At 38.2% G+C, this 21685-nt stretch overlaps 1 protein-coding gene across 2 annotated transcripts in view; it reads left to right on the plus strand.

Moving 5' to 3' along the window:
• BCKDHB (branched chain keto acid dehydrogenase E1 subunit beta) overlaps window positions 1–21685 on the plus strand; it is a 118898-nt gene that overhangs the window by 61561 nt on the left and 35652 nt on the right. The window contains exon 9 of one of the 2 annotated variants that reach the window (XM_032104898.1): window positions 9450–9536. The exons of the other annotated variant lie outside the window; for it this stretch is intronic. Within the exon in view, the coding sequence (XP_031960789.1) occupies window positions 9450–9536 (87 nt within the window). The remainder of the gene's footprint in view (window positions 1–9449; window positions 9537–21685) is intronic. 2 annotated transcript variants of the gene reach the window in all.

A 21685-nucleotide genomic window follows, 5' to 3' on the forward strand; every position in this document is an offset into this window, starting at 1 on the left:
AGAATTATTTTTGGCATTGATAGTGTAAAATGATACATACTGGAATATTAAATACTAGTATGTTGAGTCAGTAAGTTTTATGGTAGTGTTAACATTTCTCTGCAAGTTGTTTCATATGTGCATCCCTGCTGTGGTCACATTAGTTCTTTATGAACTGTTCCTGCCATACATACAATGGGGGAAAAGATCCGTCCTGATGTGGATTTCAGTATGCAACATCAGCATAACAACAGAAATTCTGCCTCTGGGCACCACTGAAAAGAGCCTGGCTCAGTCTTGTTTGCACCCTCCCTTTGGGTATGTAGATACATAGATGAGGTCCCTTCATCCCAGTTCCTTAATCATCCCTGTGGCCTGTTGTTGGACTCTCCAGTATGTCCATGTCTTTCTTACTGAGGAGCACAGAACCAGATCCAGCATTCCAGGTGTGGCCTCACCAGGGCTGAGCAGAGGGGCAGCATCACCTCCTTTGTCTGGCTGCCAGCACTCCTCCTAATGCAGTCCAGGACACCATGTGCCTTCTTTGCTGCAGGGGCACATTTCTGGCTCATGGTCAATGTGATGTCCCTTTCCTGCCAGGCTGCTTTCCAGCTGTGCAGCCCACAGTGTGCACAGGTACATGGAGTTGTTCCTCCCCAAGGGCAGGACTTGGTGCTTCCCTTTTTTGAACTGCATGAGGTTCCTGTCAGCCTGTCCAGGTCTCTCCAAATGGCAGCACAGCTCCTTCAGCCTATCAGCTGCTCCTCCCAGTCTGGTGTCATCTGCACCTCTGCTGAGGGTGTACTGTCCACCCCATCATTCAGATGCAACTGCAGATTTGCCCAAGAAGAAAACACCAATAACATTTTCTAAATAATGATGTAGAGTGCAGTTCTGAAAATGTGTGTTGAGATTGCTGGAGTGCTCCCAGCTGTGGGTCATCTCACTGATACCACTCAAGACTGCTCACAGGTGCATGTCTTCTGCTTCAGTGAGCACTTGGTTGCCTTTTTGTGATCAGATTTAAGAGAATGTTAAGTATTGCATGAAAGAACTATCAGTAAATACTTTGAAGCTGTTTTTAGTAAAACTAGTGTTCTTCACCCAAACTGAAAGTTTCGTGTGATTTCTGAATGTATTAAAGAGATGAGGAAAAGTAAGCATGGCCTTGCTAAGGCTTAATCTGTGATAAGTGTCTGGATCTGTGGACAAAGGATAAGCAATGAATGACACCTTGACTGCAAAAAAGCTTTTGTTACTCTCAGAATACTCCTGTATCCAATGAACAGCTCTGGTGCAGTGGACAGCTGGATAGGCAAAATGCTGTTTGTGTGCTTGCATGGTCATGGTTAGTGGGTAGAGTACAGTATTCTACATGCAAGCCAGTGACAAGCAAGGACTGCAGGGGTCTGTACTAGGGCCTGTCTTCCCTCTCTTCCTTCACCCATGCTACTGTTAGCATCCTCTTCTATTTCTGCCTTTGCATTCTCTTTGCATTCTGCCTTTGCATCCCAGCTTTTCTCTGTGCTCCAGATTATATGCGTGTTGCTTCCCCTTCCTTTGAGCTCTCATTAGGATTTTCTTCCAGCTATATATTGCTAGTACAAAGGAGTTGGTAAAAGAAGAAGCCAGGTAGAAGCACAGTTGGACTGATCGTTTTGGAGAGAACAGATTTAAAGGGGCCATGTAAAATGAACTTAAGTTTATTTTTTGGAGCTTTGCTCCTTATTAGAAATCAATATTCAAAGGCATAGTATTAATTTTCAAAGAGCTGAGTGAACAGTATGGCAGCTGTCTACAAAATGTTACATTTTAGTGCATGGTTTGATAATTTGTTTGATGAAGCATTAATCATTTGGTTTGAGGTAAATGTCATACATTTCTAATACTTCTCTTAATTTTCCTACTCTCTGGTGTTGTCACTGTTTCCTGTTAGTGTTGTCTCCTCCTGTGTTTTGCTTCTCCTTGATAGAAACCAGACTCAAAGTGTCTTCATCTTTGTGCTCTTTGCAGTCTGGGAACCCTAAAGGATCTCCTCATTGTCATTCTTGACATGTAAATTAGTTATCACAGATTCTTTTGGTTTGGGGAAACTCATTCTGCACTTCCAAAGCTGGCAGTAGGTCTGAGCCTGGCCCAGCAGCCCTGGCTGTGCCATCTACAGTCAATGAATTCCAGACTTGTAGGTCAGAAAGCACAAACCTCGGTTGCATCAGCTGAAAAAGCAGACAGGAGTGGATTAGAAGCCTCTGTTTCGGTTAAGTAGTAACAGGAAGATTAAGATTTGTGCTCTGCTAATGTGGATCAGTTCAAATTGTTTAGCTGTTTCTCTCAAGCTAGAAAGGTGATGGACTTGTTTTCCACTCCCTGCTGTTAATCAGCATGCTCATCTATTACAGAAGTGCCTATGTTTTTTTCATTTTATTGTTTGAGAAATTTTGGTTAAAGAGTTTTGTCCAATGGCCTTCCCAAGTGATGTAATAAAAACGACTTCTTTTTCTTTCCAAGTAATTTTATCTTTGATCTTCCTAGATTGTTGCCAGTGTTAGGCTAGGATTCTTTGCTATACAATTGCAATACTGTGATAATGTTTGTTATACTTAACAGAATCTTAACAGAAGGAGGGGAAGGCTGACTGTCTCCTTACCAGTAGTTGAGAAATCTCATTCATGCTTTGGGCTGTTGAGCTGATGAAATAATGTTTTTTCATGTCATTTGTTTATCTCATAATTGTCTTGATTTTATTGAAAAATGTCTCAATGAATTTCAGTTCACTTTTGGAAGTGTAGTGTAGACACTGTGATAGAGTACATCTCTCAATTTCCTTCTATGGAAATTTAGTTCTGTTGAAACCCACAGCAAATGATGTTGTTTTGTTTCTTCTTCCATTTTTTCTTCAATGTTAAGAATTATTTTTGTTGGTAGGAGCTTTAAAGAGGGCATACTTTTCCTATCTTTTCCTTCTTCTAGAAGAAGGCACTCTTGGGCAACTGATGGCTATAATTTGCAAACTAGAACACGATTGTTCGGAAGCTGCAGGGCTTTCTTGTGTCCAGGGTACTAGGACACAACCAGTTCCCCTTCCCTTCTATTCCTTCTCTTAGGACCTTAGGAGAAAAAAATGGTGCTTGAGGATCTATTCGGTTTTCCAGAGATCCCACAAATCCAGTGAGATTCATCTGCTGGGATATCTGGAAATTGGGGATGGAGTAACTGCATTTGCTAGGACTGTCAGTGTATCACATGCACAAACTGTAGTTAGGATGTGTCATTCTGTGGATCTGCATGTGCTGAGTGAATGTAATCCTCAGTGATTTATCTGGCAGATTATGTTACATATTTCTCTGTGGGAAGTGCTGAATAGAAATCTGGGATCTTATTTCTATCTCTATGCTCGTGGTGTTCAGTACCAAGAATGCTGCTATGCAATTTGTTATTGAAACATTAAAGGGAAAGTAGAACTAATGGGCTGGGGAAAGTAGCCTCCCTCAGGTTTTACATTTTCCAAGCACAAATTCATTAAAGCTGGTCTAAAAATGAAAAAGGGAAATGTTTTTCAAGACATTTATTGAAACTTTACCAAGTAATTTTTTTTTTAAATCTCCCGTATTCTGATTTGTTTTTGGTAAAAGCACATACCAATTAATGTTCATTTTTATACAGTTTTATAATTGCTTCATACATGCTTAGTACAAAATGGGATACAATAAAAATATAATTTCAGTACTTTTACCAGCTTTTTAAAAATTATTGTGGAAAGCTAGTTTTTCGATGATGCAGGAAGTTTTTATAGTCTCTAAAGAACACAATCAAAAGTATGCAAAAATATAAAGGGGAAAATGAACATTAAAAAAATTCCTTTTCCGTAAGAGATGGAAAATCGATTTTTCTGAAAACAGGATTTTCTTTTTAAAGAAAATTGCCAGCTTACCATTGTGACAAAATAACTTTATAAGAAAAGTTTTACTTTGATAATTTCTTTACAGGCAGTGTCTGTGTTACTGAAGCAGCTGTTTACTGGAAGTAGTGGTGTTGCTATGTGTGGAGAGCAGTAGTGTTAAATGTAGTTTAGCGTCAAACTCATTTTGGTTTAAAACTGCTTTCTCCTAAGTAAGGGTGGAATATGTTACTGGTAGTGTCAGCATTTGGATTTCAAAGTGCTTGGAAGTGCCAGGCTTGCATTGTTTTCTTCTGTCATCGGTGCCTGTAGGAGAGGAGAAAACATCCCACATAATGAATTGAGAGTTGAACAGAAAAATGATTATAAAAACTCTTGGATAGAGAGTGTGGTCAGGGAGGTTGAAAACAATTCGCACAACTGCTTCACTGTGAAAACACTGGGCTGCAGTTCAGAAAACCTTCAGAGTGCACCTTGAAAGCATTTGTTTTGCAAAGGCATTGGGCTTTTTACATTTCCTTATCAGTGATCATGCCCTTAGCCTTTTGCTCTGATGCAGCATCAGCTGTTGTCCTTGTGAATGACAACAAGCTAAAACAGTCATGACAATGAAATTGAAGTGAAAAAGTATAGTCAGTCCTGGTTTCTGATTTTGTTTTGGTGTTAATTTAATAGTGTGAAGCCCTAGAGTCTCTTCTCTGATGACTGGATATAGCAGAGGTGATATTGGTGTGCTGTAACCTGGGTCTCTGCTGCCTTCCAGAGGGAGAGAGCACTGCTGAAGCTTTTTGTGTGCAAATCCTGATATGCCTTTCATCTCTAAATCTGTCTCTGAAGTGGTGTTTGCTGCTCTGTGCTAACTGTACAGGACAAATCAGATTATCCCCTCCAGCTGGCTTTCCCTGTAGCCCTCTCAGTGTTGATATGTCAGGGATGGGCTGGGAAAAAGGAGTTCTGGGCAGGGTAGGACCTCTCTCTTTTGGACCCCAGGGTTGTATCATCTGAACTGGTCTGTGACGGCACAGAGTGACCATACAAAGAGAAGCCGTACTCTCTAAGCGCCGGAATGTTTCCTCTGACTTCCCTTTATGGTCTGTTACTAAAGGTGGCAAAAAAAAAAATTCAATTTTCATTTAATTTGAGATGTGGTATACATACAGAATCTCTTGGTGCCCTCTGAAGTATATCTGGACTTAGAGATCAGCAAGCAACAACTTCTAGTTGTAAAGAAGGAACATTTTTGTCAGTGCCAATCTCTTAAGCCATACCATGTTCTTTGAAGACATATTTTCAAAAATACTCTCCATGAGCTGCAGAATGTGCATGCATTTCGAAATTTTATTTTTTTACTTAGGTAAGCAAAAGTGTAAATCCTGGGGTTTTGGAAGACAGAATGGGGGTGTTGAGGAAATAGGGGAGAATCAAGCCTTTACAGAAATACAAGTGTCTGGTTGTGAGGGGACAAAACACATCATTCTTTGAAAAGCCAGCCTTTTCTCTAGCTACTCCAGTTTAAAAAAGCCACTCCATCTGTCCACCTTTTAAAAAGGTGGTAAGATGAGGGTAATTGATTCTATACTGCTCAATTTGCTACACTTTGCTGATTTAACCACTGTTTTCTCCAGTTTTTTGCAGTGTATTTCCTGTTAAGTTTGAAGGTTGAGGACTGTATTACTTGATGTTACTGAGCTGCATTTATTTGTTGTGTAAATGCTCTTCTGAATATTGGGCTTTGGTTATCCTGGAGGTTGAATGATCACCTTATTTGAATTAACAGGGACTAATGTTTTGCCACAGATTTAAAAAGTGAAATTAATGTCTTATAGACAAGCATTGATACCTGCAAGTAATCATTGACCATGTCTGCTGTGCCCTATAGATAGTAGAGCAGCTAGTTTTGAAATTTGCACTTTTAACTGATTAACTATTTTGCTTCCAGGAAATAAGGTTAAATTTTCATTTGAAGATACAGAACATTCTAGGACACAACCAATGTATGAAAATGTTGGGGGTTTTTGGCGGGTTTTGTTCTAAGCTATACGGACTGAAACATTTTTATATTGTAATATATATTTAAAAATTGTGTTTAGAAGAATCACATCTGTTGCTATTGTCTGCTGTTTTTACTGTATAGTGCTGTCATATGTAAGATAGAAAAAACCAGTATCATAATTAAAATTAAGAGGGTATACAAAGACCCAATGTTTGCTGAAAAAAGTGTCTTGATCAGGAATTTACAAGTCTGATACCTTAAGGAGCAATTTTTCTACAGAAAATCTGTACCAAATTAATTAGGGAGAATGATCCATAAACATGGAAGACATTATCAAGAAAGAAGCAGCTATTCAAAAATAATTAGAAATACATGATCAACAGTTCAGCCTTGTTTGAGAACATTTAATAGGTGCTCACAAAATAAATTGCCACAGTTTGAAAAGTAAGACATTAGTACTGACCTGACTCTAACTGTATGGCATAGAAAGGCAGTGTTAGTTAATGGAAATTGTAAAGTCTCAAGGTCCTGCAAAGTTGGATTTTCAACCTGTTTTTTTAATATTTCTATCAAATATGTGGAAGACATTATAACCATTACTGGTAAAAAGAGGTAAGAAATAGCTAAGAAACAGATGAAATAGACTGTTACTGATAAAGAGAAGATAAGATCATTAACTGAGCTAAGCTAAGGAACATAAGATATTTTTCAGCATATCTAAATACAATTTTGTGTCTTGAAATAAAGGCACACTATATTTTCATCTTTATTCCAGGAAGCCATTATCCTTTAACCTTCTTTCCCACAAGCAAGGAGTTGCAGTTATCAGAAAAATCTGGACTTGTCCTGTTATGCTTTGGCCAACAGGCCTCATACATCCAAGAGCCACAGTACTGAGGCTGCATTATCTCTGTATTTGATGTTGCTCTGAAAAAATCTGGAATGCTGGTTCCAGATGGGTGTGCTTCAAGAAGGACATAGAAAACTGGAGATGATTCAGGCTAGGGTTGTAAGAATGATGAAGAAATTGGAAATGGGCTGTTTGCTGAAAGATTTAGAACTCAGTTTGCTTAATTTAGCAAAATTGTGGTTAAGAGACCATTTGATCACAGTCTTAATATATTCATTTGGGAGCTGAAATGTGATAATAGATAGTGTCTCCTTCTAGCAAACAAGAAACAGCAGCTTTGAAGTTAAGTAAGCCAAATTATTTGGAAATAAGGTGCAAAATTGTAACTAGGAAGGGAGTTAAAACCTGGAACAATTTACCAATAGGTATGATGCATTTACACACACTAGAAATACTTAAGATTGCATGTGTTCCTGAAAAACTCACTGTAGGCTAGGTTGGGTACTAAAAGCACCAAAGCTCTGCATGGTTTTGTACCAGGAGTGATATATATAGTATGTTATACTAGAGCTGAGATATTTGTATGCAGTGCTTGGTGACAGCTGCTTGTTCGCTCTTAACAAGCTCCCACAGACATGGGGTCCTTGAAGCCCCTGGGAATCATATGTAAAAACAAGGATTACTCATACAGTAGAAGCAGGTTACCAAAAAGAGATTATCTTCCCTTCCCTCTCCCTCCCCCTCCCCCCCTTTTCTGTATTATTTACATGGATTCAGTTTGTGAACAGATGAAATAAAGTTATTAATTATTTAGTACAAAAGACCATATTGGATTCAGGAAACCGGTAATGTGAAAATAATTGGAGGCTGAGACATAGTGAAGGAATGCATTAAAGGTCCTTTTCTTATTCTTCCCTAAACATTAAATTATCTCTTTGGGGAGATAATTTACTGGACTGGCAGATTCATGGTCTGACCCCATGTGAATTTGCCTATATGCTTTTTAACAGTGTTTGATTATACTCTGTTATATTCTGAGAAATGGGATCTGTAACTTCAATGATAGCTTGTAATGTATCAAAATGTGAACCTCTCAGAACAAGTATATGCAAAATAATCTTTTTTTAAAATAAAGAGGATTTTAAAAAACCCAAACAACCAAACTGAACTTTAACACTGATTAGTTGTATCGGTTTTACTATAGCAACTTGTACCCGATTATATCAGTTTTATCATATCAGCTTAAAACCAGAGCATACATTTTGTTCATTGAACTGTTGTTTTGATGTACTGGACAGATTTATAGTGCAGTTAATATCTCTGTTTCTTTAGATACAAGTTTCCAGTGCTGGAAAAAAAACCCAGGAAATCTGCCTATGTAACTGAATTACTTTCTAGCTGCTGAAATTACTTTTTCTGTTTTGTTTTCAACTCACTTCATAGTACAATATATGGAACACGTTTGTAGCCTGCGACTTGCCAGTACATCTGTGGATGAGCTGTTTAGAACCACTGATTGAATCATTGCTAGAAAAGCAAAAGAGTTAGAAAAATACTTGAATCAGAGAGAAAGCTGCATAATTGGGGCATTGCCTTTATGTATCCTATTATGTAGATTACATGGAGTTGTCTGAGTGGTGAACGTGCTGGTATAGACATTAAATTGAAGATCACAGTGTTCAGAAGGTCTGATCTGATAGCAAGCGCTGTCTTGGGCTCTTCCACTTGACTAATGGTAGATCAGCAGTACACTCTGTACTTATCTTAAATGTCAGACTGTAGCTGTTCTTGAAAGATTAACATAGACAATAATCTGATTATTTTTTTTCTCTGATGTGCATGTCTAGAAGTTTATGAGACTTTTTTTTAATGAGCCTTTTTATTATAATAGTTTTTAAATGTGTATTATGGAAGCTGACGCTTTGCTGCCATATTTCTGACTAATGGTATTTGATAGGTTCGATTCGGGCAATTTAGCATAGTTGCAGTAAACATCTATGTATTTGTTGCGGTGAAGCTTTATATTTCCCATCAGATTAAAAATATTTTGCTTTCATTGTTATGTTTCACAATGAACACAGTTTTGTTTTTTTGATCAAAGATGCTTAGATCATCTATATATATTATGCTATTTATTTATCTGTGAAGTAGATCACATAAAACTGCACAAACATTGAAATCTAAAATTAGAAAATGGTGCTTCTAACTGCCGTGTAAAATTTAAATATGCAGCACTAGTCCACATGTTTTCTTGCTGAAGTTTTTGTTTAGCAATTCTACTTTGTGAATAGCAATGATCCATGACTTTACATAGGATCTGTTTGTACAGAGATACGAGTGAAGTATTTCTTTATGTGTCTTTTAGTATTTTGAGGATTCAAATTTTTACTGGCTGCTTGTTAAAATCCTTATTCTATTTCAGAAATGTTACAGTTTGCATTGATAGAGTAAATTCATATAAAATGGGTTCAAATTTATTCTTGATACTTGCTTAAAATAGAGTGGAAAATGTGAATACTTTTATAGTAAGTATAAAAACATCCTATCAATGACTCATTTAGGGTTTTAGGATAATTTATCGTTCACTGGAAATGCAAGAGGGGAAAAGCAGGTACATTCTAACATTGCTAACAAAGTAATATATTTCATATATTCCACAATTAGTACAAGTAAGAAATCACAAGAGCTGTAGTTTGATGACATTTTGGGCATTTGTTTTTCCTTTTTAGTCGGTGGCAAAGACTGGGCGGTTGCTGATTAGCCATGAAGCTCCCTTGACAGGAGGATTTGCATCTGAAATCAGTTCCACAGTTCAGGTACATGGGTTATTTGTTTTTAAATGTTCTGCATGACTGAATATGGTTGCCTGTAGAAGAAATACTTAACACTACATTAAAAGTTGAGTTTTTATATTTTTTTGAAAGTTATTCTCTTTGCAGTTTTGTGGATGTTTGCCTTAATTTATCTGAACAGCTGAGAAATCATGTTACCTACTAGGCACTATGCATAGTGTCTGCTAAGCTAGAAATTTAACTTTCACTGCAAAGCAGGGAGAATGGGCACTGTCAGATGCAGGGCAAAAAGCTTCATGTATAGTCTGGTTTTAATGTTCTGTTTTATTTTTCTCATATGCTTATCCCTTGAGCTTCTTAAAAATACTTTCTAGGAATGTTGAAATCAGACACAGAAAAAGCACTCAGGTCCAGTATGGTATAACACAGTGTGAGTCTGCAGAAGTTGTTCACATGTGTTTGTAGTGATGCTCATGCACGTGTTGAGCTTGTATGCACAGAACAGGTTGGAAAGGCTGAGATGTACATCAGTATCAGTTACGTCTTGAGCATTAGGTTTTGGAAGTCCTTTTGAGCTTTCTGTTGTGTTTTATACCTGTACCTGCACGGAAATTTTCCCCTTAACTTGATTTCTTTCCATTGTGCATCAGTGGTACTGGTTTGTAGAAACACCTAAATTAAGCGTGTCCATCACTATCTGATTACTCTTCCTTGGTTATTCTAGGATAGTTAAATTATAGGACCAGAGAGAAATGGGATTGTAAAATTCACAAAGTATGAACCGTGTAGGCTGTAATTAAAGCTTGGTAATTAGCCTTTTTATAGGAAGGAATAGAGTTATTAGTCCTGGAAGTGTAATTCTGAATAAAATATGCGAAGGAATCAGAATAGTATGTTTCTTTATCTTTGTGGTACAGTTTCTTTTAAAGAGTAGTTGTACTAATTTTAATGCAATTATATTAAGGTAAACTTATTTTTTTCTATCAAAATTTTTTCTCTGTTAAGAACCAAATATTTGATTTCATGGAGATCTCATAGCAGCCCTCCAGTATCTGAAGGGAGCTTACAAGGAAGCTGGAAAATGACTCTTCGTCAGGAACTGTAGTGATAAGAAACAGAGTCATGGATTCAAACTGAAAGAAGGGAAATTTAGGTTAAATGTATGGAAGAAATTCTTTACCGTGAAGGTGGTGAGGCACTCTAACAGGTTGCCCAGAGAAACTGTGGATGCCCCATCCCTGGTTCATGTTCAAGGCCATGTTGAATGGAGGAGCTCCGAGCAACCTGGTCTAGTTGAAGATGTCCCTGCCCATGGCAGAGGTTTGGAACTAGATGAAGGTCCCTTCCAACCCAAACCATTCTATGATTCCATGATTTTTCATCCTTCTAAATCATCAGCATTTGACCTCCTTTCTTTTGTAGATAGTCTCTGATTAAACTAGGAATAATAAAATCATAAGGTACTGCCAGCTGTGAGTGTAGGAAATTAATTTTCTGTATAAATTCTCACAGAAGTGTGAAACAGACTCAAGCAAAAGAGCCTGTCTTCTAGCGTCTAGTGTTATTATCGGCACTTAAGGAGAAAACTATTCTAAGGTGATCAGCAAAGTCAAAATCTAGTGTATAACAAAGGAAAGCATATGTGTTGAATAAAAAAGTGGTCTGAAAAAAAATCTTATCAGTAAATATCATAGGAAGAACATGGGATGCCCAATATATTGCTAAAATTACATGAGTTTTTAATCTCCTCAGACCTCCACTGAGAAAGCTGCTTACATGATTGATCCTTCTTGAGGTGGTGTTTTTCCTATCAGAGATACATCTGACAAATATCACTTGTTTAGGAAACAAAGTCGAAAACACTTTAGTAAAGGGCCATTTATCTCTGTCAATATTGAAAGAAAATATTTGTTTTATTATAGTTGCTCATAATTTTTATATTCATATTTCTTAGGAAACTAGACTTTATATCTTAAGAAATATTGGTCTATTACATATGCTCCATCAGAATGAATTAGAATATAACTCTTTGCCATTGCGTTTATCCATGACAAGTTTCTTTCATATAAATTGACCAACTTAACTCTGTGTTATAACCATATTTTCATCACTCTGTATATCCATTCTTGAAGATTCTATCATCCATACTAAAATTTTGATATGAGTACTTTAAAGATTATACTGCAAAAGAGATTAAAATAAAAAGCATTACAACATTTTAAAGAATAGTATTGCTTTAGGCATAATAAAGACCTTGTTTTTCTTATTCAGTTAAAAATCTTGATCTCTAAATGATCAAGTTAAGTCCATATGTCCAATATCACTGTGCTGTAAAAATGAAAACAAAAATTGAAATTCTCTTTTCCTGGATACAATGCATACTGAGAATGCCAAAAATCGGGGATTGCAGTTGGCTTTAGTTTCTTCTTACACATGGAAGTAATAAGACTTGAATAAAATGTGTCCAGTTGGATTAGATGATTAGTTTCCATATTGTTATTCCATCCTTGCTGTGAGGTCTCCTCATAGAAATAAGGTGACTAAAAGTACATAGGTTATTTTAAAAATTAGTGGTCACATACACTTCATGGTGATTTACACTTCAAGGAAAAGAGTACAAATGGAAGTGATGGCTTTCACTCATGGACTATAGGAAGAAAATACATTGAATACTTTCCTTTTTGCATACGAGAGATTAAAAGCAGCATTTGGAGAGCATGTTAAATCAGATTGGTTGTGTGTCGAGTACAGAATATATTAAAGGGGCACATTATTGCACTAAGTGGTCATTTACTCTGCTCAGACATATAAAACTAAAAACAAGAAGAGGTGGTGTACTTAAAAGTCTACATTATATGATTTTGTCCTTTGCAAAAAAAATTATGTTTCATATGTGATCTCAACAGGTGTTCTGAAGTGAGCAACAGATGCTAGGACAAATTCAGTACAGGTACAGTTAAAAGTCCAAATAGGTTATATTTGGTAGAAAAGCTTGCAAAACTGTCATGTTCAGCAGAGAAAGTGTTAAACTTGCATAAAGCATATGGTTGGAGCACAGTTTGAGAAGCCTTGGGAGAAAGGCCCACTGAGATGTCACTTCCAAAATAATGAAGAATTGTGTGTGGAAATCATCAGTACATTAATCATTTGTAATACACAGAAACATAAATTCAATAACTGTGTCCCTGTTTAAATATAAAAATAAAAAAAAAGGGAAAAAAAAGAGAAAACCAGGGTGTCGGGGTCCCTCCCCCCTTCCATGTAGTCCTGGGAGGGGGCCCTGGGGGGAGGCATAGGATCTCCCTAGCCCCTGGTCAGCTTCGTTCTGCGTTGGTTGTTTTGTGTTCCCCTGCACGGGCAAGGACCCTCGGGTCCCGTGATTGAGCAGTTCCTCGGCAGAGCCCGGCCATGTGGCTGGAGAAATAAACATCTCTGAAACATCTATCAAGAATCGGTCCATAGATACTTCTTTTCCACGGGCCTCGTTGTTTGATACATCGTGTTACAGAATCCCCACTGTAACAAATGGTGGGGAATTGTGAGCAGAACGATCCCCGATCCCTAAGCGACTGATGTGTGAGTAACTTTGTATTCCTCTTCTTGTTTTTGGTTTGGTATTCCATATCTAAACTATGGAGGAACCCTGGAAAGACTCTTGGCTCTCAGAGCTGCATATGGACATTTATCTTAAACTTGAAAAGATTCTTGAACAACTATTTGTAAAGCTTAGCTTAATTCAAGCTCAAAAGGAACTGAAACACTTCCTGGCATGGTTGTTTAAGAACTTTTTCTATGTTTCTTGGGATTTAATTCTTACCAAAGACTTTTGGAACACGGTTTGGACACAGTTAATTTTTGAGTCAAAGTATATGCCGATGGAAGAATATTTTCGTGAATATTATTTAATTACTGAGACTGTTGAGCAATGTCAGCTGTGTCCTGCCTGGCAAAGAGAAGCCAGCCTCAGAGTCCATGCGACCCAGGCCATGTGGACTGAGCTCTCTCCGAGCAGCAGCGAGGCAATTCCCATGCGCGGGCGGAGCGGCGCGAGCCGCAGTGTCGGCATCAGAGTGAGGCGCGGCGGGAGCGGCGCGACCCGGTGGTGCCCGCCCGGCCCTGCACAGCGCGTGGTAGAGCGAGCCCCGTGAACGCCTGACCGAGAGGAGTGGCAGCGCAGCTGAGAGCAGAAGCGGCAGAGCGCAGAGAGCTGAGCGGCGTGGCCCGGCGTGGCCCGGTGCGGCCCCCAATGCAACCCCAGGAAGAGCACGCAGGCACGAGCAGCTCTGACAATTCCAACATGGGAGCGACTGAAAGTGAAAGAGAAAGCAAAAACGCAGTGAGACAGAAAACAGCAGCCACTCAGAAAAAGGGAAAGATCACCATAGCTAAGGTTTTAGGAACAGTAAAATGGTATAATGTTAAACAAAATTATGGTTTTATAACGAGATGTGACCGCCAGCAAGACATACCCGTTCACAGAACTGCTATTAAAAAGAATAACCCTGAAAAATACATCCCAAGCTTGGGAGATGGAGAGGTAGTGGAATTCAAAATTATACAAGGTAGAAAAGGGTTACAAGCAGCAGAGGTCACTGGGCCTGATGGTGTTTCTTTAAAAGGCAGTATATATGCAAAAAACCGTAGTCATGTTAGACAGTATCTCCATTATAAGCACCCCCTACAGTCTCCCTTTCGTAATCCCACCTTTCCCTTTTATCCTATATCCTATTACCCCCAGTGTATTCCCAATCCTTTTTTTCACCCATGGTTTCCCTCACAAAACCATGCCTTTGCCAATTGTTTCCCCAAAAATCCCTTTCCAATGCCGAGTGGGGGATGAAAAGGGGGAGAGGGGGAGGGAAAGAAATTAAACCCTCTCTTGCCTCAGTTTCCCCACAAAGCATGCTCAGAGAGTTCTGTCTCCCTTCTGTCAACCTTAAGATATTCCAGAGAATCTGTTTGGACATTTAAAGACTCAGGAGGGTGGCTTGTTTTGTTTTGAAACTGTTCTTGTTATGTTTATCCAGTTGTTTTCAATGTTAAGTTTTAAATCTCTTTTTGTTAAAAATAAACGGGTGAAATGTCGGGGTCCCTCCCCCCTGCCATGTAGCCCTGGGAGAGGGGCCCTGGGACAGACACGGGGTTTCCCGAGCCCCTGGTCAGCCTCATTCCCCGTTGGTTGTTTTGTGTTCCCCTGCATGGGCAAGGACCCTCGGGTCCCGTGATTGAGCAGTTCCTCGGCAGAGCCCCGGCCATGCGGCTGGAGAAATAAACATCTCTCTGAAACAGCTATCAAGAATCGGTCCATAGATATTTCTTTTCCACGGGCCTCATTGTCTGATACATCGTGTTACAGAATCCCCACTGTAACACCAGGGAGGATGGAGACAGCCAGCACAAGGAGTAAGGGACTATTTAGATTACACTTTAGATTACTCCACAGGGTTGCTGTCTGCCAGCAATTGGGACTTGTTTTGAGATGTAGGAGGAAGCATTTTGGAATCATGCAAGTCTTGTGGGATGTTTAGAGGAGGAACCGAAACTGGAGAGATGTGGGGGCTAAGGTGGTTTGGGGAGACACAGGTATGGGAAAACTGAGAGAGAAAGGGATAAAAAGGAAGCTTGTATTATGGCTTCAATAATACGGTGCTTCCTATTTTCTGATAGGGCTGAAATAAATGTAGGGATTTAGCATATACCCTCTGGCACTGATCTTGCAAATACAGGAAATGTACATCTCAGGAAGATCTTGGTGGTTTTCTACCCATTCTCTGCAAGTATTGGCTAAAATTTTTAGAAATAGAAAATGACCCTAATAATTTTTAATGTTTCATTTAAGGAATTAAAAATTTCATTTAGGAATTTTGATTTTTGTGTACATTGATGACATTGTAGCAGGATACACCATGAAAATATATGCTGTTATTAAAATAAAAGGCATACATATGAGTAAAGAAATTTGTTAGCTGGCCTGGTAAAGGTCATTGCTGTCTATAAAATAACAAGTCAGCACATTGTTTTTTGTGGAGGGTTGCACAGATGCGTCATTCTTGCAGGAACAGAGCAATTCTGATTTAATTGTGGGTTCCTGTCTTTGTAGCACAGTTTCTTTTCTTACTGCCTGGTAAGTACTTTGTCCTTGGGCATCTGTCTGCACAGGGGATGTTGCGTCACCTACCAAAAGAATGCAGAGGTGAACACAGCTCAGTCCTCGGGAGCCCTTCTGGAGGACTTGGTGTGTTTCTCAGAATTACACATAGGTATCAGTCTTCCAGAAGACTGGTATTAATCAGAGGATAGGACTCAGAAAATTCAGTGAAGTAACCTGTTTCTGAGAGTTGAGTTACATGATCTTTTTTCAAATCTTGCATTCTGTATCTACAAATTGGATACAACAGTATTTGACTGTTTGATCAGTGGTGCTTTAGATTTCTTCTTCCTGCAGCAAAATAAGGCCTAATCTCCAGTAAGTGGTGTAATTTCCTGCTAGAGTGTGGCATTAGGGGAAACTATTAGATGAGCTGGTTTTGTGAGAAACATTTCAGGAGAAGTAAAAATGGGTATATCATGGAATACCTTTCAAAGACGTAAGAGTTTCACATCAGTTTTATCCTAAAGCATGTTACCATAGGAAAAAACGTGCCCAGAAAAGTTAAACAACAAGAAAAAGAAATGTAATGATTTCAGCAGTATGAACATTTAAAATAAAATGAACCGGTATTGACTGATATTGAACAGGAACTGTCTTAAGTAACTATTATTTTACAGAGTCCTAAAGAAAAAATTTCACCTTTCCAACAAAATGCTTTCAGAATGTTTGTCCTGAATACTTCTTCATACCATTGCATTATCTGTCTTTAGAATTTGGGATGTTGAGATATTCCAAACAGTTCCATTATTTTAGTTTTCCTGTGAGTAGAAGTTAAGGTGGGATTTCCCAAGGAAGCTGTAACAGTGCTCTGTGGCTCTCTGTGGTGCTTTGAGAAAGTGAATGCACTGCGGTATGTAAAAGTATCCATGGGACCAGGTTTGAGTTTCCAATTATGCACCTGTGTCCATACTTCATGCAAAAAGAACTAATGAATAACTTCATCTGTGGGATTTACTTTGAAATTCTGGTGGATAGCATCAGATTTTGTGCTGGTGCCACTTAAAATCTTATTTTAATGAACAGGCTGTAAACTGGTATTAAAGTCTGACTTTATTGAAAGCAATGCTTCTGGTGTCATTGTTATTCATTTATAGTTAAATGTTTTCATTCTGACAAGATGTGTTGAAGCAAATTGCCTTTTGAACTGACCTCTGAGACAAAATGGAATGTGTATGTGTTAAGAAGCTGGAGGAGCTTGAGGTACAAATTGTTAGAACTGCATAATTATGGAAATGAAGGAAATTTTAATTGTTCTCTATTCAGCTGGTGAAATAATAAATGAAGACTCAAATATATTTCACCAAGTTGATTAGAAAGATAATTGAGGCCAGCCTGGACAACTCTTCATAGGACATAGAGTTTTTTCACTGAGTACCGTTTCATGGAATGGCTAAAGAAAGAGGCTCTGGACTAAATGTAACATAGATATCCAAGGAAAAGGCACAGTAAAACATGCAGGTACAGCAGTGTGGTTGTTCAGCTGATGTAAGAAAATTATTAAATCTGAATTGATGTTTTTTAACTTTTCTTTGACACAATTACAATAGGCAGTAAAATTGGAAGAGATGAAATATTGACACAATGTGGTCCTTCATTTGTTACTATCACTCTTTTGGCACATCTAGCAGCAATCACAAACTACAATATAAAAGTCTGGTTTTATAGATCACACCATCAGTTTCTGTCAGTTGGAGTGTGATCTAGAAAATATTGTTATAGAATATAAAGAAAAGCTAGAATAAATACAGGGAAATAAATTCAAGGTGGGCATAAATTGTTTAGCAATACAAAAAAGAACAGGGATTTGAAGGAAAAGAAAATCAAAGTATACAGAAATAAGCCATAATGATTAAAACCAATAAGGTTATTTCTTAAGTTGGGGATTGGGAGCAGTAAAGGAAATATCAACAAAGTTGCCATTTGGTGACTGGAGACCAAGGTACTTGAAAATGTTGCTTGTGTTTATTTAATGTGACTATAAGCAGTTCAGCAAACTCCCAATTTATGATGCAGGATGAACTAGAAGCAATTTTTGCTATGCAAGTCTGAAGCCTTGCATAATAGCACTGAATGTCAGCATATTTTGTTACACAATGTAGAAAATAAAGGTGAATAGACAAAATGTTACAAACCCAGGGTTCCTCAAAGGAAAGGAAGTTTTGTTATTCATCTATAAAAAAAAATTATGCGCTACAAAAAATGTTTGAAGAGTAAAATTCACCAGTGATTCTGAAAAGTTCAGTAAAATCTATATTAAAATAATCATCTTTCAGATTAGGAATTTGACTTAATAATTTAATGTGAATCCTCTATATTAATTATCAAGCTAAGAGTTATTGTTTATCTTATAGAGCTTTCCAGAGAGTTTGGATGCAGCAGTAAACGTTTAGGATTTTTTTTGTTTTCTTTTGTAAATAAGAAAGAACAAATTTTGTGCCATGTGCTCTACTGTGTGCCCACTCCTAGACCATTGCCTCTCACTGCTACAGTGCCTGCACAGTCCTGGGCTTCTGAGCCCAACTGTAGGGATTTGGTGGTTGCGTTTGTCTGACAGAGATGGCATTTTTCTAAACCTGTATCACATTTAAAAGAGAACTAAAATCTAACAAGCAATGCCTGTTCACAAGGTGGTGCCTGGACTTTCTTCACACTGAATCTTTGAGGCCCAAATTGTTTTGGATGTTACACAAAAGTCTCTTATTACAGTTTGGCTCACTGCAAGGAAGTATCTTAATTTTCATTTGTCTTATGTTCTGATACCTATACCCATAGAGACGTCTTGGTTAATAACTAAGAAATGCAGTACAAGATGTGAGAAATGCAGCACAGGATGAAATGGACTTCTAAGGCATTTTGTTTGATGTTATCATGTCATAAAGTCCAATTTACCCATGAGACTTTATGCATACTTATTTAATTTTAGTGAACATAAGGAAGAACAAATTCCTCTACAATGAAAACAGCAAATGATTATAATAGGGGCATATGTTATCAGTTCAGCTGCAAGGGAATGTTATGTTCTCTCTAGGCTGGAATAAATTCAGTACTGAGCAGAGAAAAATGATTTAATGAATTCAATATAGCCAAATATTGAACAGGACACACAGTGTTTTGTACTGTGCAAACCTCCCAAATATGTTTCTTAAAACAAACAAACAACCGCCAAATCCTAAAACAACGTTCAACATTGGAAAATGAAGTGCTCAAAAATTATGGGGGATTTTCATAAAATCATCCCCAGAATACGCTCTCTAGAGGTGTAAACACTGAGTGTTTAGATGTCCAATTAGTCCAGTCTCTAGACATAACAAATATCAAAATGCCTTATTCATCTGCAGCTCAGCTTGAAGTCTCTTCAGCTTCTGTGAAACACTTCATGAAGAGGTCCACGCAAGAGTGGGCACGTGGGCTTAAGAGTAGTCCCAGCCAAGAGGTTGCTCGTGCACACTCGCTCCTCTTGGCTTTGGGCACAGTCTCATTCCCCATGTGAGAGAGGACACTAACCAATGCTTTGCCTTCAGGTGATGTTTCAGTCAGCCATTTGTGGCACATCCTTCTGATAGCAAATGATTAAACCGCATTTGAATCCCACTGGCACTGATTTGGACATGGATTTCTACACTGTGTCAGTGTGCCCTGTCTACTTGGCTTTGGGTCTGTTGTGTCTAAAAATTACGGTTTGGAGTAAGCTTTTCCCATGTGCTATGGGGCTAAAGCTGTTTCTTTTTTTTTTGTTCTTCAAGAGGCAGAGGCAAAAATGAGACAAGAGCTTGGCAGTTTCCGTAGGCACTGAAAGGAGAGGAAAACAGTAAGCACCGCCTCATTAAAAGTCTTGGATAAGTGAGAGGACAACTCCAGCAAAGAGGTTTTGCGGGACTGTTCCGAGTGTATGTGGATAAATGCCTGCTCTTTTGGAGCATGCTGCATGTACCAGCTTTGCTGCTGTGGGACCAGAGTTCACAGATGGAAAGGAAGGATTGCAGGACAGGTGTGTGCCCATGAGCACCTTGCCATGGATGGCGTAGGGAAAGCTCAAGACAGTGATCAGCTTGAGACTGCTTGCTTTTCCAGGCAGAAATTTATGGTAGGCAAGGCTCTGCAAGGTAGGCACTTTCAACAAAAGCATTCAACTGAGAAAAGAACATTTTTAAAACTTAGGGTTAACTTGAATGCATTCTATGGAGTTACTTATTTTCAAGTAATGTATTGAACAAAGGGTTTTGGCACTGAAACAAAATAACCCTTTCCTGTCCCACTTTCAGCTGAATTGTTTGTTAGGCAGAGAGCAGCATTTCTTCCAAATGCTGTCAGAACTGGTTTTCCTTGCATTGGTGGGGCACACAAGTGTGCAGCCAAGTACTTTTTTTTTAAATGCAAATTCCTGAAGAGGCACAAGTTTATCCCTGGGCAATACAAAGTCATAAAGTGGCAGAATATGCTGAAAGTCATTGTGGCTCAGTGAAATCAAAAGTTCTAACTACTGAACAAGTTCAGTGTTTGATTCACCTTAATCAGTCTACTATAAAGTATGCTCTTAGTGTATCCAATGAGGACATTTTTTCCATGTTCTGATACATAATTTGGCATGCAAATGTTCATATGCCTGAGGCTGAGCTCCAGCATCATTGTCCTGCTGATACACCCATGTTCATTCATTGTGATTTATAACTTTGAACAATGTGTTTGTTCTTCCATATGCTGATTCTGAAAAAGACCAAAAACATGGGCACTGAGGCAGAATTAAAATTTTCTCTTTGCCGTTTGCATTTTCATCTTTCTAGCTATCAGGAATTCTTCTAATGGAAGGAACTTTTTTGTGTTTTTACTTACTCTAAGGTAGAGTTTACATTTACGGTTTTAATTCAAACTGCTTTGATTAGAATAATGTGATACTAACATTTACATTTCTGATAGGCTATGGAGTTGATAGAAATGGAATGGTTTTAATCCACATTGTGAGGAGGACAAAAAAACCTTCTCTGAACTGCACATCCTATGTTTTTTGCCCTATGATCCAGTGATATTTTTCCTTTTTTTTTTTTTTCCCCTCTAATACCGTATTAGAGTTCAGTGGCATCAGCATTTCTAACTGATATGTAAACATAGCTAATGATGATTTAGAGGGACAACAAAACTATGAACTTCCCTTTAGCACTTTTGGGTCTCTGTTAAGCCTGTTACTCAGCATATTATACCATGTCAAATCACTGACTCATTGCTTAATGAAATTTACTATCAATAAAGTTTTTTGTAATTCTGACTCTAGTCTGATAACAGACGATCTGTGACAAGGCTCTAGAATAAGGCAACTCAGCAAAGCAACTATTAATTCAAGGATATTCAACTTCTCTTCTGCCTGAAAACTGAACAATACTGTGTGTAACTTGCTTTATTTTGTTTGGCATTATCTTTTCTTCCCAATAAATTATGGGTTGCTTTAGAACTACAAGTAAGTGCTTTGAACAGCAGTTTATGATAGCGAGCCCAGGAGTCCCCTGTAAAAGTGTAATAATGACCTTTCTTCCAATTTCCAGTGCTTTGGAGCTATAAAAAACTTCTTGGGTGGTTGAAGTCACTCAGCCTTTGGCATCATTTCTCCAAATGCCTCAGTGGGATGCTAGAATCTTTTACTAGACACAGGTATAGCAACTTAATATGTACTAAGGCACGCTGGCAAGCCAGGCTACAGAAAAATGTGGAGTTTTTTAATTGTACTATATGTCAGGTTTACTTCTTTGGACCATACAATCAGTAGCTTGTCTTATTTACTGAAAAAATTACTTTAGTGGGTTGGTTTGGACTTGTAAAGTGCTGATTCATGCAAGTATATTCTATTTTTTTCCTGGCCTTTTATATTTTGATATGGCTATTAGAAATGGTCTGGCTAGACTATTAGTTTAGAGCAACAGACATAGTTCAGAATAGCATGATTAGAGAAGAGTGGTCTGTGGCATATAAAAATCTGTGCAGAATGGGGGAAAATTATAGAACAAAACAGAAAAATCTACCCTTCCATGTTAAT

Source organism: Corvus moneduloides, chromosome 3, assembly GCF_009650955.1.
Source record: "Corvus moneduloides isolate bCorMon1 chromosome 3, bCorMon1.pri, whole genome shotgun sequence".
Taxonomy (NCBI): Eukaryota; Metazoa; Chordata; class Aves; order Passeriformes; family Corvidae; genus Corvus; species Corvus moneduloides.